At 43.3% G+C, this 22,844-nt stretch overlaps 1 protein-coding gene across 1 annotated transcript in view; it reads right to left on the bottom strand.

Annotated features, from left to right (window-relative positions):
- Positions 1–21,850, bottom strand: part of UBTD2 (ubiquitin domain containing 2) — a 51,817-nt gene extending 29,967 nt beyond the window's left edge. Inside the window, exon 1 of the mRNA XM_030459254.1 lies at positions 21,717–21,850. Coding sequence (XP_030315114.1) covers positions 21,717–21,786 — 70 coding nt within the window. The 5' untranslated portion in view covers positions 21,787–21,850. The remainder of the gene's footprint in view (positions 1–21,716) is intronic.
- Positions 21,851–22,844: the final 994 nt, after the last annotated feature.

Raw genomic sequence — 22,844 nt, 5'->3', positions numbered from 1 at the left:
TCACAGCACTCCTGCCTTCTCTAAAGCAGACCAGCTGAGAAGGAGCAGCTGGGAACAGAAGAGTCTCATACTAAAAGCCAATATCCAGCTAAACCATTCCTAATTCCTAGTTTATAAACCCATGAAATGTAGCACTCTGTAATCAAATTGGATAATATTTCTGTCCCAAAGGGCTTACTGTCAAATCAAATAACACAAATGCAAGAGCTGAATGAGACATCAGGCAGCTTATAGACTCTGGAGAAGGATGGGTGGACTTGTTTCAACCATGAATTAGATTTTCCTCCTTCCCAATTACTGAGCACACAGGTAACACTGTGAGAGGGAACACAGGATTTGGTACCCTGATAAAGCCCAGAGTTACCTCCAACAACTGAGCTAAAACCAAAGCATCTGGGGAAGCATTTCCTTTGCTGTCACTCAGCCTTACATAGGTTTTTCCTTCTCATTCCACTGCAAGTGTTTTTCACCTATTTCTTAAAATAATGCTAGAAATAAAACCTGGTGCAAGCACTCCACAGTGAATTTCTTCCTCTTCCAGCAGTGCAGCTCCCAGGAGGGGATATTTGGACTGGACATGCTCCATTTTAGGACTGGACACCCAAACATGTTGCTGTCTATGGATCTACCAGCAGCTGTGTATTGGAGCTGCAAAAACAGGGCTTTTCTGTGCTTTCAGATCTCTGCAGATATGTATGAATGCACAAAAAAAACCCAAACAACAAGTCAAGAACTGGGGAAGAGTGGCATGGAGGGACCCTCAGCCTGTGGAGCACAGAGCCTTAGAAGATTGCATGAAAATGTCCAAGTGACACTAATATCACACTGTCACAAAATCTGTTAATACTTTCATTGTGTTTTTTCTTGTTTTGTTTAGGAAAACATCTAAAAGACAAAACTGCTGCTGAATGTTGAGAGATGAAAAAGATTTTTGAATTAACTTTGAGGGAAGGACCAGGAGTGCTCAACAGAATCACTAAAGGGAGGACACAAAAAAATCAGAACAGCATCTGAATGGGAAAGACAAGACAGATTTTTCAAATACTGTTATCAGAGGAAAAGGTGGGATTTGACAACTGACAGGCTCCATGTGGGAAATGAAAAGCCATCAGGGAAACAACACAGCCCAAGACCTGAGGAGGCTGAGGCCAGCAAGGAGAACATGGCACACAGGTACTGCAGACACAGCTTCACCAGGGGAAGCAAAACCCTCCCAGGGGCAGCAATTTGGGAAAGAGCAGCACCAAACTATTTGAAGACAGTCAGGAGAAGGTAACTAAATACTATACAAATTGAACTAATGATCAAAAACATTTTCTTTACAAAATTACTTCCCTGCTGAGCATCAGTTGCTAACAAACTGTTTAACTAAGACAAATAAAATACAGAGTAACACTTTTATTACCTCTAGAGTTGCTTCTGGTAATAGTCCCAAGGGTTTCCCTTCCCACAGTGCATAATACTTCACTTGATCAAATCAGACTCATATTAGATTTATTTTGCTCCAATTTTCTCATAAGGTATCTTGTAATTTGGTATCAATATCTAGATAGGATTCATCCTAATAATTTTCTCTGCATCATTCTCCAGTGTAATCCTTTCAGCAGCTGAATTACAACAGTGCTTGGAGGAAGAGTCAGTACAAAGGAGAGATGCAGAAAGAGAAAGTGAGGAGGGGGCAGGGGGAATTGTACCACATCTAAGAAGCAGACAGTTTGAAATACATTAAGTAGCATAGGCATACACAATTTAAATTACATTAAGTAGCACAGGCTTACACAACAATGAGAAAATGGCAGAATCTTATCTGTACATTGCTAGTTTTTTAGCATTTTGATTTCTTAAGAGGGTTACATTTTCACAAAGCCTAACAGTATTTTGGAAAGGAAGCATCCCTGGGCACTGGTAAAAGACATAAATGAAATATTTCACTGAACAATTAAATTTTCCTAACAATAAAATGAAGAAGCACCAAAATTTCATATGAAAACTACAGGAAATTTCAATTGGCACAGTCCTGGGAGCATTCAGAGTAGGGCAACATTCCTGGGGACCAGGTAAGGCTGAGAAAGCCATAAGGCTGAAATGCTTGAATTGCAGAATTCTTGAAACTGTATTAAATTTTTCATGGAGAGAGATTGTGAAGGGTGAAATGAACACAAGAACAATTATATTTCCCGACAGAAATTCAAGTTACATATTTAAACAGATGTGTAACCCAACATTAAAGGTGTAGGCAGAAGAGATCATTTTGAGCCAAGCAAGAATTAAAGCTGTGGTGTGAAGGTTTTCAGAGCAACAAACCTAGAAAAGACAAACCCGCACATAAGTAAAACCACCAACCAAATGCCAAATGGGGGCCATTCCCTTTTCTCCTCCTTGAGAAGGGTTGAAAGAGGAAAGAAAAAAAAAGCTATTAGCAAGAAGAGCCAGTGGAAGACACGAGACTGATCCTCATGACACAAAGCCAGGAGCTTGCATTCCTCTGAGAGACACAACTGGTGCTGAATGATGGATGTGGTCCCCCTGGGAAAAGGGGGGGATCATCAATCACCTGTACCCCCCCAACCTGAGCTCAAAGTCAACCAGGCAAACACCACTGTGCTCCCCAGATAGCTGCTCACCTGTGCTGGCACTGTGCAATGTTACAAAGCACTGCTCAAAGCAGGGACTGGGAATATTCCCTTCCCTGTTTCTCCAGTTCTCAACTCCTACCTAATGCCTTCCTGCAAAAGGAGTTAATTGCAGAGATGAAACTGCAGTCAATAAAAGTGCAAGTTATGCTGGTAATTACAGGCAGCTTCAGACAAGTCACACACATAGCACAATCCTTTCCTGCCTCCCCCCACACAAAAGGTACTAAATCTTCACTGAGTCAATGCAGAGGCTTCACAGAGAGATATAAAACACACGAGAGGATAAGGCTGTATGGATGTGCTGGACAAAGAAAAAATTATTCTAATTACCAGCTATTACTCTGTATTTTCCATTTCCCCCATCATTTTCAACAAGTACTGCAGAAGAAATCAAGAAAGCCTGATATTTCCCAGCAGCTCTTCACTCATCACCCTTCACATTTCCAAAAATCTGGCAGTATTGCAGCAAGGCAGAAAAGCTGCAAAGTTTGGAGGTCTGCTCCCCAACGTTACATGGGATCTACCCAGATCTTCACCCCAGGACACTGTGATAATGCAGATCACCTTTCATAGAAATTAAAAACGTAGCATTTTGTCTAACGTGAGGTGCAATTCACAGCCAAGAACCAGCTGGCAAGAGATGAATTTCAGCCTCCTGTCTGTTGGTGAAGGTTTTTTGAGAGCAATTCCTCTGCTCCCAGAGCTGTGAGAGCAGGACAGCAAAGCCCAATGGTTACAAATGCTCTGGATAACTGGTGCCAGATTGAGCAATAATTCAAACAAAGCCACTGTCAAGTTCTCTACTGTTTGCCTCAAGAATTCAAACAATATTTCTCCAAGGCAATTTTTCACATTTGTCTCCCACCAAAAGCTCAGTGATATTTCCTAGTGCTAATTCTGTGGCCGTGTTATTCTTAAATCACAAAAGTTTGTGGTTATTCCTGAGTCTTGCCTCTCCACCCAACTTCCCACTGGAAACACAAGCAAAATATTTCTTGATCATCTCAATTAAACTGCTGATACAACTCCTCTTTTTCCTAACAATTTCTGAGAAAGCAAACACCTTTGTACAGTTACCACCTCAAAGCCTTAGTGCCTTGCTCAAGGGGCAGCCACAGAGGGAGCAGTGACACTGCAGGCAGGACAAAGCCCAGATGATGCTCATCTGTTTCAATGGCATCCCAGCAGAGCAAGCCCAGAGCCACAAATTCTGCTTCTGCAGGCAGTGGGAAAACCAGCAGTAGCTCTATCAGCTCTTCAGAGTTGGCTTCAGCCTCACAGGGAAGTTCTGATCACACTGTGGTTAAACAGCTTTGAGGTCCAGACATTATCAATGCCAGCACTCTTGACACTAGAATTTAAACTCCTGGGAAAATAGAAATATCTGGAAGATACATGTTTTCAGCTGGATGCAGAACAGGATAAAGATTTACCCATTCCCAAATCACTGCATGCAAGCACCAAGACCTTTACTCTGCACCATCCACCACACACAGCTATACTTTAAATAACAAAAACTATTAAGGAAAGCTGTTACCAACATGAAAAATATTGTATTTGAGACAGGTAGCATAAAGTACATGCTTCCTTTGACTTCTGCAAGGCACAGCTTCAGTTAAAACACAATTGCGGCTGAGAGCTTGGCATCAATGCAGCCTCTCACATGCAAGAGAAAGTAAGTGCAGTACCCAGAGATGGAAACAGCTGTGGGAATGCAGTGGGAAGGTGCACAGAGTTTACCTAACAACCCCAAAACCCAGTGTTGTCTCCTATTGAAAGGAAAAATGCAAGTTAGAAAGCTTACTTCTAAAGTACTAAGATGCTTTTGTATTTTAATCTCAAGTCAGTTAACAGGGAAACTCAAGACATCAGATAAAACTGGCTGGTTCCTCTGGCTGGTAAACTCTGCGCCCGTGGATTGCCATGACACAGGCACCTCCCTCCTGCTGCACACCAGCAGCACAGCCCAGGCTCATCTGCTTGCAGGGATTTAATAAAAGGAAAGATCTGGTGTTCCCAGCTGCAAATAAACATTGTCCTGTCCCTCTTCTTCCTTGATAATGTTCTGCCTTTGACCAATGCATAGCAGCCATCTACATGAATGGCTAAGGAAATATTTAAAGATGCTTACTGGAGGGTGACAGCCCTCCTGTAAAAAATTTACAACTGGATGTGCTGCAAGTGCTTTTCCACAGGCTAAGAGCCAAGTTCTGTGTGCTTTGAGCATGACACAAATCAGGGACTGACTCAGCTGTGTTTAAACAGAGGCTTTGCTTTTATGTTGGCCAAGCCATGGGAGGAGGGTGGCCAGCACAAGCCTCTGTCACACAGCCACAGATACACAAGGTCATCACAAATCCTCCAGGTTTGGTAAGTGACAGACAGGGACATCTGCTGTACATCTGGTCTGTGTTTAACACACCAGGAGTACTTCCAGCACTAGCACCGTTTTTGTCAAGGTAAAAAAAAAAAAAAAAAAAAGACCAAAAGTATTAAACAAATTAAAGCCAGCCTTATCTTTCATCCTGCCAGAGTTTTAAAAACTAAGCTGATATTTTTCTTTAAACAATGCAGGCAGCTCCACTCTGATGAGGTACAATATGCTGACAGCCAGCTGGCCAGGACCCTCAGCAGACCCACCTGCAGTGTGTGTACACGTTATGCTGCAACTTCTGAAGACCTTCTGGATGATGCCATGCATGAGTTTACTTTATTACAACCAGTAAAGCCCTTAGCCCACTCACTGGGTCAGGAAGAAGGGAATGTATTAAAAGGGAAGAGCTGGAAATTGAAGTGTGAAGCCTGGCCCAGAGTAAATCCTGCCCATGCCTGGAGAGGGTCCCACTCCAGTGCTCTGACAGAAACAAATCTCCACCAGTGCCACAGATTCAGAACTCCTGTCACATAATTTAAACCTTTCTAACTCACTACTATGACCCAGCACTAGCTAGGAATATTTTGAAACCAACAGATAGCCTAGAGATCCACAGAGATCCCCTAAAGGACAATTGCTTAGGATGAGCTGCAGAATTCAGCACAATTTCAGATCCCATCTCACCACAGTATTAATTTGCACTGGGCTCTGTTGGTTTAAAGCTTTACACCAAAATTTGCAATTGCACACAGGCTGTGTAATATAAGGTATAATGCACAAGACAGATGGCCAATTTAATGTTCCTAATGAATACTCAGGTGAACAAGGCTTTGCTTACTGTGCCACTTTTCCCATGCATAGCACTCAAATTCCAGAAGGGAGCAAACAAAAAAAAGCCAAGTTGGTAACTTGGTGTTTTCACAATGACCAATGATTAAATGAGCTTAGTTACAGGATCTAACACCATGCCCTGAATTTATTCCAGTCAGTTATTGGCAGGGATAAAGTTACACATTAGCCAATTAACTAAATGTACTATTACTGTATCTCAGCTACTTAAGCTCATCACTTAATTAAGAGATCAGTATAAGCTGAAAATAGGAATCTTACCTGACACACATACCAAACATAGATTATCTTAATGATTTAATTTTACAGCTCTATTACATTCCACAGGTGCTGTTAGGAAAACTGAAAGGCAATTGCTTGGTTCAAGGAATGGGTGAAACAGGCATAAGCAAACACTTAAAAGATCTAATCTAAGAAACTGTATTTCTTAAAATTATATTTGCTGCTTTACTAAACTCTACTATACAAAGTAGTTTTTCATGATAAAGCTACCATTTCACACTCACTAGATGCTTTTTTAGATTTTTAGATGCTTTCAACTTAGTTCCCATTTAGGAAATGTTTTATCTTTGTGTCTAAAACATACCACTCATTTTCCCAGGAACTGTCTCAGTAATTTTTGAGAAGTGCATCTGCCAGTGTGAGCTGAACAAGGCAGACCTGTGGGCACAGAGCTGTCCCAAGCCCCTGCAGCTGCAGCCAGATGTGCAAAGGTGGGACAAGGCATTCCTGATGCTCCTCAGATGTCACAGAATTGTTAAGGACCTTAAAGGTGATCTGGTTCTAAACAAATGGTGATGCAAGTTAGATTTTCAAATAAGCAGTTTTGAAACTAAATTCTCATCTGTTCTTCTGGACAATCATTCTCCAAGAAACTCCAATAGCTGAGACTGGAGAAAGCTGAGCAGCTCAAAGGTCTATATGAATGGGTGTACAATGCCAAGCAGCATCAATAGCTCAAAGGTGCAACACATGGGCTTCTAAGACAAGAGTGATATGGAGCTATCAGCAGTTTTCTTGGGATGCTAAGAAAGGCTACTCCTCCCCATGAACCATCAGAAGTTAGAACACATGGTAGGGAACAATTGAAGAAAAATTTGGAACCCACTGCTTGACAATTAACTCCCACCAAAAACTCTTCGTGGGGCCAACCCTATGCTTGATTTTCACTCCATGTGGAGGACTGAAACTTGCCTTCAAACAGTGTGTAAAAGAGCAACAGAATCTACAGGGGAAGCTGCTTAAGTGGATGCATCAAGGGATAAGATGAAAGCAGCTACAGGAGCTCAAGTAATTTCCATCCCCACGAGATGGGAGGACCTTGGAGGAAGCACAAAACTGCACTCTTCATTTAAACTGATGAAATGATGATAAAGTAGCCAGAACCTTTCCAAATTTAGCAAATTCATTTGATCTCTTTCAGAAGTCCCTGAGCACAGAAGTCTTCAGCTCTATCAATGGATTGAGCAATGCTTGCTCTGTACCAAAGGGCAGCATTTCCAGTGGACACAAGAGCACATCCCTTTAGTAACTCCTCTTCCCTCTCAAATCAAAGGATCACTACAGAGAATAATTTGATTTAGAATGCATTTAATTCTCAGCAAGACAGAGCAAGCTGAACACTGGCAGTGCAATGATTATGTTGACAATGGCATTGGATGTTACATAGCTGGTAATGGCTGAAGGGGGCCTTGACCATGGGATACACTTGTGTTTTCTAAAAAGCCACTCACCATAATACTTGAAGGACATTATTTCTCCAGTGTCATCATCTGCTCATAAGCAAAAGTAGTATAATTTGTCAGGACAGATGTGCTTTTTCTACTTTTTCTTATAATTTATGACATGAGTGCTGTAACAGATTAAAATAAGTGTATGTTGATTCTGGATTTAGGAGGCAAGTTCTGTAGGAAAAGACTTTGGTTCTCAATTAGGGCAAAATTCTACAGTATTAGGCAGACCCTCTTCTCAGCCCTTCTCCTCTCACTTGAAGGGAAAATAAGCCTAGTTCCAAATTTAAGGATGAGAGCTTTGACTGGTAATAAGCACAAGGCATTAGCAGGAAGAGAATCTTATTTCAGCCATTTCAGAATAAGAGCCCAGATCTCCCATGGTTTACCATACATTGTTCTGCAGGTAAATTTAGTTTGTTTAGGTGGAAGGACTTCTGCAATCATTGAAAAGTTTTCATAGTTGGCTATAGCAGTTAGAAGAAGAAGTCACAAAAATAGCTGGATACAAGTACATTCCAGATTCACGCAGCTTGCTGTGCTAATTACTGTGCTCTAATGAGCAAACCATGGACATCAAGTGCTGCTTCTGCAGCTCTCATCAAGAGCACCTCAAACTTAGGATGCAGCAGAACTGGGGCTGCATCTCCAACTCCATCACAGTAGCAATAAATTGCAAACAAAGAAATCCACTCAGATCCCCCAGTGAATAACTAACTACACAAAGAAAGTATTTAAGTTTCCTTGCTTTTAAAAGTCTGTATCAAAACTAGGAATGGGAAGCATACAGCTGGGAGTCGAGCAGACCTGGCAGCTCTGTTCAGCTTGGGCCAGGCCCCAGGCAGTGATTTTTTCCAACAGTAGTTTATCACCTGCTTTCTTTCTAAGCTGTAGTTTTGGCCCATAAAACTATGGCAAGTGTTTAGGACCCTCCATGTTACAGCAATATTTAGGCACTACTGGCAACAGAGGCTATTAAAAATAATAATTAGAAAGGCAATAAGAAACAAGAGTCTCCTTTGCTGCGGGAAAAGTAATCTTTGCTTGGGTATGTTCAAGATAAATACCAGCTACTTAGAGTAGGTTGGAAAAAAAAAAGGAAGAATAAACTTTTTGCATGTTCTCTTCTCACCTAGCCTTCAAGTTTGATCTCTAGTATTATGAACCAACCCCTATTTTTATGACAGGCCTATAATTTCCTCTCCCTAAAGCACAATATTTTCCTCTTGGCTACCCAAGAAGAGCTTGTATCTTCCAATATGTTAGATTCCTACACCTGCAACAGCAGGAACTGAGCCAAACTGCCCCAAGCTTTCAATCCAAATTGCTATTCTAGCAAAGCCATTGAAATATGTTTGTTTCCAGCAATCACATTGCTTGGAAAAGTCTAGTCCTAGGAACATGCAGAGACTGGTCAATAAAGTACCCCACACTCAGTTATCAGCTTTCACTGTATTTCCATGGAAAGAGAATGTTGTAATATCCACCACAGAGGGGGGTGTATGGAAAAGGTGTGTAATCCAAAGGGTTTGACCTGTGTAAAAGTTAAGGATGAACATGAGAAAAATACACCAGAATATGTTCATGTCTGGGTAGCACTCCCCCCCCAGCTTCCTCAGCTGAAAAAAATTTTCATAAAATGTCATTATTTACCATTAAAATTTACTAACAACAAAAATTTACTAATACTGAAATATCTTGACAGAAAAATATTTGTTTTGTGAAAACCAGGCTGTTCCTTGTTTATTAACCTTCGACATAAATGAGAGAAAGTTGGAAAGTTTCACAAGAAGAAAAACTGTGCAGTTACATAAATCTGAATCGCATAACAAGAGTTTCTTCAGATGAAAAAAAAATCCTCATATTAATTTACAGTAATGAAATGAGATGTGAAAGAAGGAAAGGTGACTGCACAGCACAGCTAGAAGGGCACTTTATCAATGGAAGATTAATTCAGCTTGGAAATTTGGCAGGCAGAGCAATCAGATAGCGACAGCACACTTGAGTAGGCAAGCCTGGAAAGAGTTTTAAGACAAGATTAGATCAGTTGGTAGAATTTCTAAGACAGAATATTCTGTTTGACAGAGCAGTGAACTAGGAAATCCAGAAGCCTTTGCTGGAACTGCCATCTTGGACTTTGCAGACTGAAATATATAACTGAACTGTCATGACTTCAAACTATTTTATCACCAGGGTTACTGATCAGATAGCAGTGCTCTCAGCATCTCTCTGGATGTAGCCTGCCAGGAGACATTAACAAGGTAGGACACTGGCAGGAATTTAAATGCTTCCTCCCCCACCCCCAAGTATCCATAATATATTCCTAACTAATGTGGCGCTCAATGCAAATTATTAGCTCTTGGTAATAAGGTTCCAACCACAATAAGATAAAATGCTAATGTCATTTCTTCCACAGTCCTGCAGCATACCATTTTCCCTGAATATAATAATCAGAAAGAACATAACTGGAGTTAAAAAATTGCACTTGCATTCCTAAGATAAACACCTGTCATCTTTGGGATGTATAAAGCTTGAAAAAAGTGAATTCTGTAAGCAAACCTTTATATAGGATGCAAAAGAAATACTTCTTTATTTGCCAAAGCAGTATTTTGAGGAAGCTGTGGTAAGCACTGCTTTAAATATGTTTACTTATAAATTCCTGAGAAAAAGTTGCTCCCTGGGAACTGATCATGCCCTGGCAGGGATGAAGGGTGGGGATGGGGAGTGTTCAAGAGCCCACTCATCCTGCACATGTAATCACTATGCCAAGGTGCAGCAGCTAGCTCAGACCCCATCTGTAGGATGGGTACAAAGAGGGTTTCATTTGGGGTTCACCAACTAATGCACCCTTGAATTCCTACTCCCAGTCTGGTTTGGTAAGCAGCTTCCACAGAAGACTTGTGTCTAAAGCAGCAGCAGCACTAAATGAGACCCACCATGTTAAAGATAAAAAAGAACGCCCAATTCCTCTTTTCTTTCAAATGGTTTTGCTGTGTTTTTTCCTGCTGCTGGGCACTGACTCTCCAAAAACCAATGGAGTATTTCATTATTGACACTGCCTAAAAAGCATGAGTGGTAATTTACTCACAGGCCATGACTTCTCCTCCTTCCCAGTTTAAACCTAATTATTGTAAGATTAGTATTTGTAAGAATGAGGTGCACAACAGACCAGTCATTCTGCTAGACAGGGCATAAAAGTTCCCAGGGAAACAAAGTACGAACAGGTCTCAAGATTCACCTCTACCAACACCTTACTGGACTTCAGTGGATGAAGATCCACACAGCAAATCAGTGCAGAAGTGAAATGGGACCATATAAAACACGGGTACCTTGAAGTATTAACTATTGCTAAATGAAACGGCAGCAAGACTGGTGGGTTACAAGTGAAGAACTGGTCAAGTTTACTTGACCAAAACGATGTATAAGGACAGTTTAGAAAATAAATTCCTTCCAGCTAACCTGTAAGGGTCAGTTATCAGACTGCAAACACCTCAGGGCCAGTGCTGTTCCTTTGGTTCAATTTATTCAGTATCCATGAGCTAGCCCAAAGGAGACCCAGACTTCAACTTGCATTCAGGAATACCATGATTCCAGCTGTAAGTGCATGTTCCCCCAAAATTGTGACTTTAAGGAGAGACCAGCACAAGAGAATCTATGAGACACACACAAGGTCACAGAGTTTTCCTTTAAGTCTAAAAAGCTGAAGTATTTTGGTTGTGTTTCTCCCTAAGAAACAAAAGGAACAAAAACTTTTGGAAATTTGTATCTGGACACATGGCACTGCTTACATCATGATCTCTCCAAGATAATGGTGATCCAGGCAACTCCATCCCACTTAGAAAACATGACAGGTACTTTTCAAGGGCTCATGCCATTTAGAAGTAAAAAGGACACCCTAAATACACCATTAAACTATTTTCAAAAGCTTACAGTAAAATCTTTATATATGCTGGATTGGTTTTTTTCTCATTTTGAGGGAAAGTATGCTGGATTACAATGTCTCTACCATGAATCAGAGTTCAAGAATTAGAGGGTAATTTACACCTTGCCTTGCAATATCAAACCACAATATCCATGCTCCCTTGTTCTGACAACACTGCTGCTCCTTTTTTCTCCCAGAGGGAAGATGAAAATTGTCCCATCTTGTTCCATTCTGAAGCAGTTTCAGTTAAAGCCAAAACCCCAATCTGTAGTATTTTGGGGCCCATTTTTGTGCTGTAATACCAGCAGAGCAGCTACAGCCTCCTGGTTAGGTACAAGGAACGTGCTTGTTTTGGTTGTGTGAAGGCAGCACTGGGACATTGCATTAAGTTGTGAGCATGAGGCTACCCAATATGTGCCTGATTTAAAGCATGTGACTTTAATCAAGCAATATGATTTCAATACTCGTGTGGTTTTCTGTTGCAATTCAAGCACCAGAACTAATTTTAGATTTGGATAAAAATACAGTGGAGATCTACAGATGTAAAAAAGCAACACATAAATGAGTAAGAGAACTCATCTCAACTAAGAATTTATACCTCTCTTAGAATAGTATCTGACATTGATAAGCACTTTACAGAACATATTTTTATTTGATAATTGCTTGTATTTATAGCAGTCCATGTTCTTTTAATGTACTTCCGTAGGCACACAGCAAAAAAAAAAAAAAAATTACAGAAAAAGCAGTCTGTTATGTATTTTACTGAGCCAAGGCACCAACATGAAATTCACAACTAAGTTCCAACTCCTTTTAAAAAAAAGTTTAAATAGGTATTTGACAGTTTACCCATTTTTCACCCCTCAAAGTGCTAACCCTCAGCAAGGACCTGTGATTTACCACCCATTCAGCAGGTTTGCTCATTAAATGCACTGAATGTACATAATGCACAGGCAGAGGGAGAGATTCACTCACCCCCAGCAAGCAGGGCATTGGCATCATGTCCTGAACAGGCTTCCAGACCAAACCCAGGAACAGCAAAGGATGCTGCTGCATAGAAATGTCAAGCACTTGGTGCTAAGCTTCATCTGAACGTATGGTTAACTACTGCTGCCACCAAATTTAGCTTCCTTGTGAATACACCCAGCTAGGGAAATTGTTAATCCAACCTTCAGATAACATTTAGGATTTCCAAACTATTTAACACGTATGCTGTGCTTTGCTTCCTGTTAACACTTCCAAACTGCTTTCTGCCCATGTCTTCTCACTCTCACTTTAGTGTGTTAACAAACTTGGAGCAACCACAGCCTGTGATTAGAAGAACTGGGAGTTTTCCCTGCAGTATGGTCTTCCACTAAAAAAAAAAAAAAAAAAAAAAAAGCATCTAAAGCATGCTTCTACCTTCAGAGACACTGGCATCCCCTCCCTACTTCAAGCATGTTGCCACACATCCAGAAGGTCCTTCTTGCCCCCTGGGGGGTATCTAAATGCAACTCAATAACTCACACAAGAGAGGTTCAGAAGCATTTATCAGGTCACCTGAAAGATAAGTACCCTTCACTAAAGTCCAGTTTTTACCTTCACCAGTGATGAAGGAAATGCATTTGAAAACACTCTGAAGGCATTAAAAAGTCCAGAATATAGGACATATGCAATGTTTCCCTGTACTTTTGCCAAAAATTGTGTGAATTAGCAATTTTTACTTAAACCATTTACCTTTTCACCAGGCAGCCATTATCCTGTGATTGCTGATGCTCTACAGTAGGCTCAGCTGCTCAAGCAGCAGTGTGTTGCCAAAAAAAAAATTGGCAGGAGAAAATGGCATTCACCAGCTGCAGGTACTGTCTGCTATTTGAAAGGTATTCTTTAACAAAAAGACTGTATTTATCCATACAGACAAGAAATCACAGCCAATGATAGTTCCAAGGCAGAAAAGTAAAGCAACAAAGTAAATGCCATGAGAGATCCTTCTCATGAATCCAGAGTGCCCTTGATCACAGCGTGAGAGCAGAAATTGAGTTCCATGACTGAATTTCAAAAATACAAAGGTAAAAGCTTCCAACCCCAAACTACTGTACTGTGCTCCCAATGCCATCTCAGCCCCTCAGTGTGTTCCCAAAGAGCACACATCTCTACTGGGAAAAGGTGAAAAACACCTCCCTACACAATATGTTGTCTTAACTAAGAGAATTATTTATAGGTGCTACATGTATTATAAATTATTATAAACCATGTGTTGCCACAAACTATAAAATGCTTATAATTTCATGTTATGAAAAATATTTTAGTTATTTATAGAGAAGTGCCAATAATGGTAGACTGAGTATATATTTGTTTTAAGGGCAAACTCCCTGTTAATGTGGTGCAAAAATAATTTGCCATTTAGAGCACTGTATGATACATTTCCACATTTCAATTTTTTTCCCCCTAGGCAGTACCAAAGAACTCTTCACTACCATTTATAAAGCACCTTCTCTTTCATGTTTGATAAAGTGGGAAAAATCACATGACAGATCAGAAACTCCCCAAACACTCTCCTTTCTACCTAATATTCAGCACAAGGAGATATATGTGTGTATATATATATATATATAAAAAATCCTTTAGCACATCTGAGTTTCTACAGAAGAATAATTTCTTCAGAACTGTGCCCGTTTCCTGCCACAAATGGCTTTCAAGCAGGGCTTTGAATTTTTCTCTTTAAATCATGTTTGCTATGGAGGGGGGGAGATGAGAAAAGAAAAGGACAGTGACAAAGGGATGAAGGGAGGAGCTGTTAAAGCAATCCAATATGCAAGCACAGCAGCAAGGATCCCCACCCCCAGCAGTATTTCTACTTTATGAAAGTAGAATTTTCAAATGCTTTCCATTAAGCCCTAACAGGTCAACTGCATGTGTAACAGCTCCTGCAAATTGATAGCATGTATTAATTGCTTGTGCACTTATCACCTGCAGAACCTGCAGTGCCCCTGCATCTCAGGATGACAGGCTATTTATGTCATTTTAAATATTAAAGGTAGACTAAGAAACTCCAGCCCTAGTGTCAGCATTCATGACATAGTTTTTCAAAGGGGGGGAAACAGAACAAAAACTCTTTATGCAGTTTGCACTGCCCCATCTTTCATCCCTCCCTCATTTGCACAAGCCTCATCCAAGTGTGCCAGGAAAGAAATCTCCTACACCTGGCTAACAGCTGCAAGGCTGGCCTAGGGTCAGCAGAAGGCAGTAAATGCAAAAATTCAGGTTCCAGCTGAACCTTAAATACACAACGAGGCATCCTGCATGTTTTACTACACACAGGTCAAGATGGTAAAAATATTAAGTTACCTCCTACGCTATAGGTAGTTCCATGGACTGTACAAGCTGTGCAATGAGACTCATGCTGCTTCTCTGTGTTACTCTTCTGCTGATAGTGCTAACTCAGTATGAAGCACTGAATTACATACTGCACTTTTCACACTAGAAATACAATTACCATGTGAGGAAAATGCTTTCCCCCCCCCCCTCCTTCAAAAAGAGCCCACAAAACAAACCCCAAAACCTGCACTACTTCTGCTTCCCAAGTAGCAGAACATTTATCTTTCTTAAAAATCTCAGCTTTCATCCAGACACGTTTCATTCAACAGCCAGAAACCAGGCTACTGACTTCAGCTTTTTTTTATTCTTCCTTGTGCTCCACCTGCTTCACAGAGCAGGTCCCTTCATAGCCTTTCCCCTCAGATGTTAGGTGGAGGAGCCCCATTGCTCTCACCACACTCCCATGCCAAGGGATGCCACTCACACCACCCCTCTCCCAGCACTTCCCCAGCCAGGGGATCCCAGGTGCCCTCCACACTTGCTCCCAACACATGGATTCACCAGCCCTGCCAAGCTGCTCAGCATCCCTGTGAGCAAACACAGCCCCCACATTTCCAGCAAACAAAGCAAGCAGATGCCTCTGGAAGCCCAATGCATGCATGCAACACTCCTCACCCCAACACCCACCCAAGGTCAGTGCCTTTCAACATGCTGCAATTCATCCCTGAGGACCACCTCATCCCTTTGCCTTCTCTATTTTTACTTGAATTATGATGACTACAGCTGTCTAAATGCAGTAGTGTTTAAAACCTGAACTAGCAAGATTCAGAAAAGCTCAATTTCACGTGGCTTTTGCAAAGAAAGAAGAGTTCTACAGAGCTTTCAGCTGCAAGAAACCCTACAAACTTCATCCAAAGCACATCCATGGAGAAAGGATGAAGGTCAACCAATGACTTCTTCCTTTGCACCCATGAACAGACCTCCCTGCTTCATCATAACTGCTGGTTGCCAAACTCCCTCACAGAAATGCCCTTCCTTTCCCAAGACAGGGATGACACCTTCTTTTCAAAGGGAAAGCTCACGTCTGCACATCCAGTTGCACCTCTTCTTGAATAAGAATCCATGAGAAGGAAAACCAAGCCCTTCCTGCATATTTTTTTAGAGCAGTACTTGAGAAAGCTGCGATGGCCACGATCTGGACTCTTATCAGAGAGGGTGGATATACTGCACCATCCACACTCAGAAAGTCATTTTGAACCTTTTAAGAATGAACTGGGAGGACAGTGAGACCCCAGCTGGCCAGTACTTTCCTGTACCAGGCATAAGCAACTTGAAAAGAAAAAACAAAAAAGGACTAAGAGAAAAAATATGCCTGAAGTATTTGCATCCAAAAGGTCTGAATTTTAAGGAGTAAAGCAGAGGCAGCAAATTGGAAACAAATGCCTAAAAATGTAACTGGCTTTTATACACATTATTTGACTGCAAGACCGACTGAAAGGGCTTTTTAAATCAAAACCTCTAAGTATCATAGTCCTTTTTTTTACATTATTAATTTCTCAAACAAGGTCATCTAGTCCAAAGTTTTTCAGGCTTTTTTTTTTTTTTTTCAAGAGCTGGGTAACCTGATCAGCTGTGGCCAACCTGATCCTTCTTTGTACCTGCCAAAAGGCTTGCAGGAATTGGCAAGACTTAACTATAAGGCAAATCTTTATTTCTGGCTTCAACTGTATTATAATTTGTGACTCATGAATTATATTATTCAACATTTACATGAAAAATAATAGCTATCATATTACCTGCTGCAATAAGAGTGGATTACTGCTTTTTAGAGTTTATTTGAACAGGCAACTAATAATATTTTCCATTTATCAAAAATCTCCAAAGCACATTGAATGTTCAATTTATTATATTTAATATTCAGTGGAGAACATTGCCACTTTCAACACTGCAGTCCCACATAGAGAAATTAAAACAAATCACTTCATCTAGAAACCAAACAAACAATTACTTGGAGGAACAAGGCCAAAAAGGAAACAGAACAGCTGTGTTCCTCACCCTTATTAACAGTAAAAATAACACCTTATTTCACTTTTTAAGAGTTACTTTTTAAGAGTTACTAAAAACCAAAACTAAATCTACTGGTTTACAAATGAAAAGCTCATACCGGGAAAGTGATACTCCAGTAGAAAAACACTTGGGACTGAATCATCAGGTTTACAAGATCCACATACCCAACCCTGACAATCTGAAGGAGACTGAGTGCTCAGGACAGCCCTCAGGACATCGACTCAGTGAAGGTCACTTATTACAAAGACCAGACAAAACCCACATGTACTCTTGTGGCAATCTTAAGAGAGTAAGAGCAAGTGGTAACAACCATACTAAGCTCTTATTATTCCACCATAAAAAAAAAAAAAAAAAGACACAGTAAGACTGGTAGCAGCAGCTACCTGAAGTCTAGAGCTACCTTCTCTGGATGCCAATGAAGTCCCTCTTCAGTGCTGTGAGAGGTTCACACCATCACAGCTTGCGACCAACAGCTGGAGCACACTGCAAAATGCAGTCTGGAAGCTGGAGATCCTTTGTGTCCTATGATACAAGGGGTAGGCACTAAATGCTATTAACTGCTCAGTCATGAGATGCTTGTTTAACACCCTCCCCATGCAAGCCATGCATAGCCCTACTGTATTAATCCAACTGTGAGCAACAAATCTGGCTACTTAATATGCAAATTCCCTTGGTCAGTCTTCCATAGAAGCACCATGAAAGCAGTTATTGTAGCTTCAAATCAGACACGTAATATGCAGCATTGCACATCACTCTAAAGAAAATATTTAAGAAACTCTTGTCCCATTACCAAAAGCAGAGGTCGAGCATGATATTTGGCTTTCCAGAAGTTACTGAAGCTCTGGCATTGCATCAAATACTGCAGGAAGAATTTGTATTTTTCATAATCTTCAGTTCTAGTGTCAGTCAAATGTGCAGCCCTATTTCCACTTGTTCCTCTTATCACTGCTGGGGTGATAGGGGCAGCAGTAAAGAAGACAGATTTCAAACAGAATCGCCATCCTTTATAATAAAGAAGGTTATAAGCACTTCAGCAGGCAGCCCAACCTCATGTCAAGAGGAGCAGAGCAGCAATCACCCTGCTGCAGCCAAAAGGCTTAATCTGTAATGACTTGCTGTGCCCATACTTCTAGACACTGGATTTCCTGCCCTCTCATTAATTCCACACAAATAACTGTCTCACTGAACTTTACTAAGTAAGACAAAGTAAAATGCAAGTTCTAACAGTGCTAAGAGTTTGCCAGAGGAAAATCAATGGGTTTGTGTTTCCCCTTTTCTTTCCCACTGCTCCCCTCCAAAGAAAGAAAAGCCATTTAAGAAAAGCCCTCCAAATAGGGCTTGCTTGTCAGGATGGCAAGTTGGCACTGCAAGTTCTCTGGTTTGTGATAAACCAAATGCACCATATAAGTTATTAAAAGTTACTTACAGGCACAAGTGCAGTTTCCCATCAGCTAAGCCCAAACCCAGTGCTCGTAACACACAACTGAAGAAGTCACATAACCTATAAGTGGCCAAGGAAGAGATATTTCTCCCCAAGTCTCACTGTCCTACAGAAACTCAGTTACCTTTGACATGGCACATCAAGAAGAGATCTGGCACTTGGCTCCTGAGAAATCAGAATATCTGATGGAAGACAACTGAGCTAAAGGGATTGAGGGGAAGGAACCTGGGACTGTAAACAATGTAATGAACTTTTTTTCTCCATATCTTCTTTAAAGAGTCACCAATAACTCCATCTCACTATCCAGGACACCCACCCACCACAATACCAGTCTGCTTAACTGCAATGCAGCAAGTATTGAGACAGGAATTTCTGCCCAAATACAGCAAACAATAGTCTGTTAAAATGAAAACTTGTTAGAAAAGAGCAGTGATAATGAAACAGCTGGGACCAATCTGCAAAGACCATTTCACTTCCAGCAGGATGGGCAGAGCAGTATCTGTTTAATTCCTGTTAAGGAACACACTCCTCCTGCTTTGGTCAATGTGAACAGAAATGTGCAATAATAATAATGTGGTAGACACCTAGGAAAGCTGGACTCAAACAGAGACACAGCTGAGTACAGGAAACAGCTCTCTGGGGATGTGTGAGCAGCTCGACCTTGAGAAACACCAATAAGAAAAAGACAAAGGAAGCACACATGGTCAAGGCACATTGCCAGCTTTGCCCAGCAGCAGTAGAAGTAACAGGAAGAAAATGACAACAGGAGCGAGGAGAACACAGGGATGTGACAATTCCTAGTCTCAACTCCAGAAAAAGAACAAAATTTCACCAGCTCCCCACAGACTGTAACAGACTGAGACCAGTATGAACTAAACTTGAGATCCAGCTCCCACTTTTCCACAGCATTAAGCACTGCTATTACTGTCTCATCCATCTCCTGACCATTCGTAACTTTCAATTACATTTTTCCATTCTAGGGACAAGATAAAGCTTCCCCGAAACAAACCAAGCACTGGCAATGCTTTAGTTAGAGCCAAGATGTTTCCACTCTGTAATACCTTTCTGAAAATTATAAATAATCCAGCCCTGCTCATTGACAGCAATCCAACAGCTAAAACACCAGCCTAGGTCACAGCCCAGGAGCAGAATGAAATGAGCCTTCCATGGGAAACAGGAATAAGGTTGCACAGGTCCAAATCCTGTATGCTTGTGCTTCAGCTGGTTTGCTTGCTGATGCCTCAAGACATAAGCTCCCTCGAGAGATCAAGTCAGATTTCATAACTGGCACAAGCACGTTTGCTGAATTTGTAAACCTAAGAATTAGAGCAGGCTGGACTTTGACATCTTGGGAGTTGGGTTTATAAATTCTGAGGTCCTTTCAGCTTAACCTACACCCTCTTTTTTTCTTGTTGAGAGGCAGGAGCAGATACGTAACATTACAAAACAGGCTCCTGCACACTGTAGCTGATTGTTTAAGACAGTCCTAAGAAGCCCACAGTTCAGCTGAAATTTCATCACTTCTCAGTCAAGCAAGACAACCTTAAGGAACATTATCCTTAGAGCATGATTCAACATGAGCCAGCTGACATGCATTTCGCATCTCTTACATCTTGAAAAACCCAGCTGCTGCTTTAATGCACCAAGCACAATAGGTTATTTAACCCCAAAGCAGCAGTGTGTCACACCATGTAAACACCATGCAGGAAACACCAAGCAAAAACATACTCCCAGACAGTCCATCCAGGACAGCAAGCTGGGGACAACTTGGATGGAGACTGCCCACCTCACACGCTGCCACTGGCTGGGTAATTTTACTGTATCAGCCAAACTCTTGGTAATTTTCCCCTCCTATCTCATTCAACATCACAGGCAAGATAAGAGAAAGTAAATTAGCCACAGGCTATTTTTTCTGTGACATGATCTCACCTCATAACATCTAGCTACTGCAGCAGGTCTCAGAACAAATGTCAGTGTAGTTTTTAATGCTATTTTCTGTCAAGGTTTTTTGGGTATGTGATGATTCCTGACGTGGCTTTTTTCCTCTGAGTCACTAAAATGCTCAGGTCCTTTCTGCACTTACACTTTTGTACTTTCTACTAGCTGGTCAGCCTGCTTAGTACAGATGCATTTTTCAGACAACTCATTTCTTCCCTGTTTTTTTGTTGTGTTTTTTTCGTAGAGAAGAATAAGGACGACTCATAGTAGGCAAAACTATAAAATTCATTTTAATTACAACGATGTGATTAAATCCTACACAGTTCTTAGCTGAACTTCTTCGTATTTCTATGAACTACCTATCTGGGATTAATCAGCAGGTGGCTGCTTCAGATATAATTGAAAGAGCTGCAATTTTTTACATCATGGAATGAGAGCAAAGTCACTGATACGACAGAACACTCATCAGCTGGGGCACCTGAAATAAAACCAGACTCAGAAAAAATATTCCATATGGCACAGGAGAAAACGTAGACCCAGATGAGCAATTTTCAGCCTAAAACCTGCGGACCCTGCATGAGCAAGAACTCCTTGTAAGCCAAGTGTCCTGTTGGTAGGCTAACTCGAAATTACTACAAAGCACATACAGCTCAGCTGGAGAACATCAGGGGTCCAGAAGCCTAAGAACGTTGAAAAAGCAATCATTCAGGCATTTAGGTAGAGAAAAACATAAGGGTAAAGGCCGCTTACACTGCGGCAGGGTTTCCACATAAGCCAGGCTCACTAAGTAGTGCACTTGCACACGAGAGAGAACAAGCTGCTCCAGCACCTGAAGTCGCTGAAAACTGATTATTAAGTACGGGTGATTTAAGCTGGAAGAAATCACCCATCTTTCTTGGGGAGAAGAAAAAGAAAATAAAAAAGGAAACCCAAACCCTCAGCAATACCCGGATCGAAGTTATCTGAAGAATTATTTGCCGCACACCACAAGGAGCGGAGCACAAGGAAAACAAAGTTTGGGAGCCCCGGGCAGGCCCGCTCGCCAGTCCATCTTTATTTCATCAGCCGCCCGCCCCCGGGCTCCGCCGAGCCGTCGGAGGGGCCGCGCCGCCGAGTCCCCCGACACGCCGGGGCCGCGGGGCTCTGCCCGCCGGGACGGCGCCCACCCGGGGCAACCGCGCCGAGCGCCCGCCCGCGGTGCCCCCCTGCAACCCCCCGCACACCTCCGCCGCCCCGGGAAAGTTGCGGCCCGGGAGGTCGCGCCGGAGCCGGGTGGGAAGGAAGGGAGAAGGAGGGGGGGAAGGCCGAGCGCGGCGCCCCTGGAGGGCAGCGGGGATTCCCCACCCGGCGCCGGCCCCAGCCCCGCCGCAGGCCCCGGTCCGCAGCGCCGGCCACCGGGTCCTTCGGCGGCGCCGGGGACGGCCCGCCCGCTCCCCCCCGCCCAGCCCCGGGGCCCGGAGCTCACCTCCGGTACCGTCAGAGTTCTCGTTGAGGCTGCCCGAGGAGTCGTGGTGGGAGCCCACACACCCGCCCATGGGGCCCGCCCGGCCCGCAGACCCGCCGCTGAGCCGCCCCCCCACCCCCCTCCCCCTATAGCCGAGCTCCGCCGCCGGCCGGGCAGGCGCGATGGCTCCGGAGCCGCCTCCTCGGTCTGCAACACCGCCCCCGAGGCGAGGGCTCCTCCCACCGTCCGGCTCCGCCTCCCTTCCGCAGGGACCGCCCCGACCCCGGACTCCTCTCGGGGTCCGTCCCGGTCCGGTCCCTGCACCGACCCTCGCGCCGCCGTGCTCCGGAACTGGCCTGGCTGCTGCCCCGCGGCTCCGAAACCGAAGCCGCGTCTCGACCCTCGGGCGGGGACAGCGGCGGCGGCCCCGAGGGTCAGGGAAGAAGGGCAGGGCGGGGCGGGGCAGGGCAGGGCAGGGCAGGGCAGGGCAGGGCAGGGCAGGGCAGGGCAGGGCGAAGCCCCGGTGGAAGTTGGCGATCGGCCCCGCCGCGATCGTCCCCGCCGTAGGGGTCGAGGCGGGCAGCGGACGCAGTGCGGGCAGGGGAGGTCGCGGGCCGCGGGTTTTGTCTGCGGGTGCTGGGTCAGCCCCATCCCGGCTGCGGGCAGCGCTGCGGCGGGTGCCCGGAGGGCCTCCGGGCTAGGATGGTACAGGGGTCGGGCGATCGACCGAGCGCAAGTCCTGTGCGGAAGGGCTGAGGGAGCTGGGGGTGTTCAGTCTGGGGAAGAGGAGGCTCAGGGGAGACCTAATCACTCTCTACAACTCCCTGAAAGGAGGCTGGAGCCAGGGGGTGGTTGGGCTCTTCTCTCAAGCAACTACCAGTAAAACAAGAGGGCATGGCCTTAAGCTCTGCCAGGGAAGGTTTAGGTTAGGCATTAGGAAGAAATTGTTTACAGAAAGGGTGATGAGGCATTGGAATGGGCTGCCCAGGGAGGTGGTGGCTTCTCCATCCCTGGAAGTTTTTAAGAAGGGACTGGATGTGGCACTCAGTGCCATGGTATGGCAACCACGGTGCTAGTGGATCAAGGGTTGGACTTCATGATCCTGTCCAAGCCGTCTGATTCTATGATCAGGGTCCCTGATCAGTGCCT

Source organism: Calypte anna, chromosome 13 (genome assembly GCF_003957555.1).
Source record: "Calypte anna isolate BGI_N300 chromosome 13, bCalAnn1_v1.p, whole genome shotgun sequence".
In the NCBI taxonomy this organism is placed as follows: Eukaryota; Metazoa; Chordata; class Aves; order Apodiformes; family Trochilidae; genus Calypte; species Calypte anna.
The sequence above is the reverse complement of the archived record's forward strand: the minus strand, read 5'-3'. Positions and strand labels throughout refer to the sequence as shown.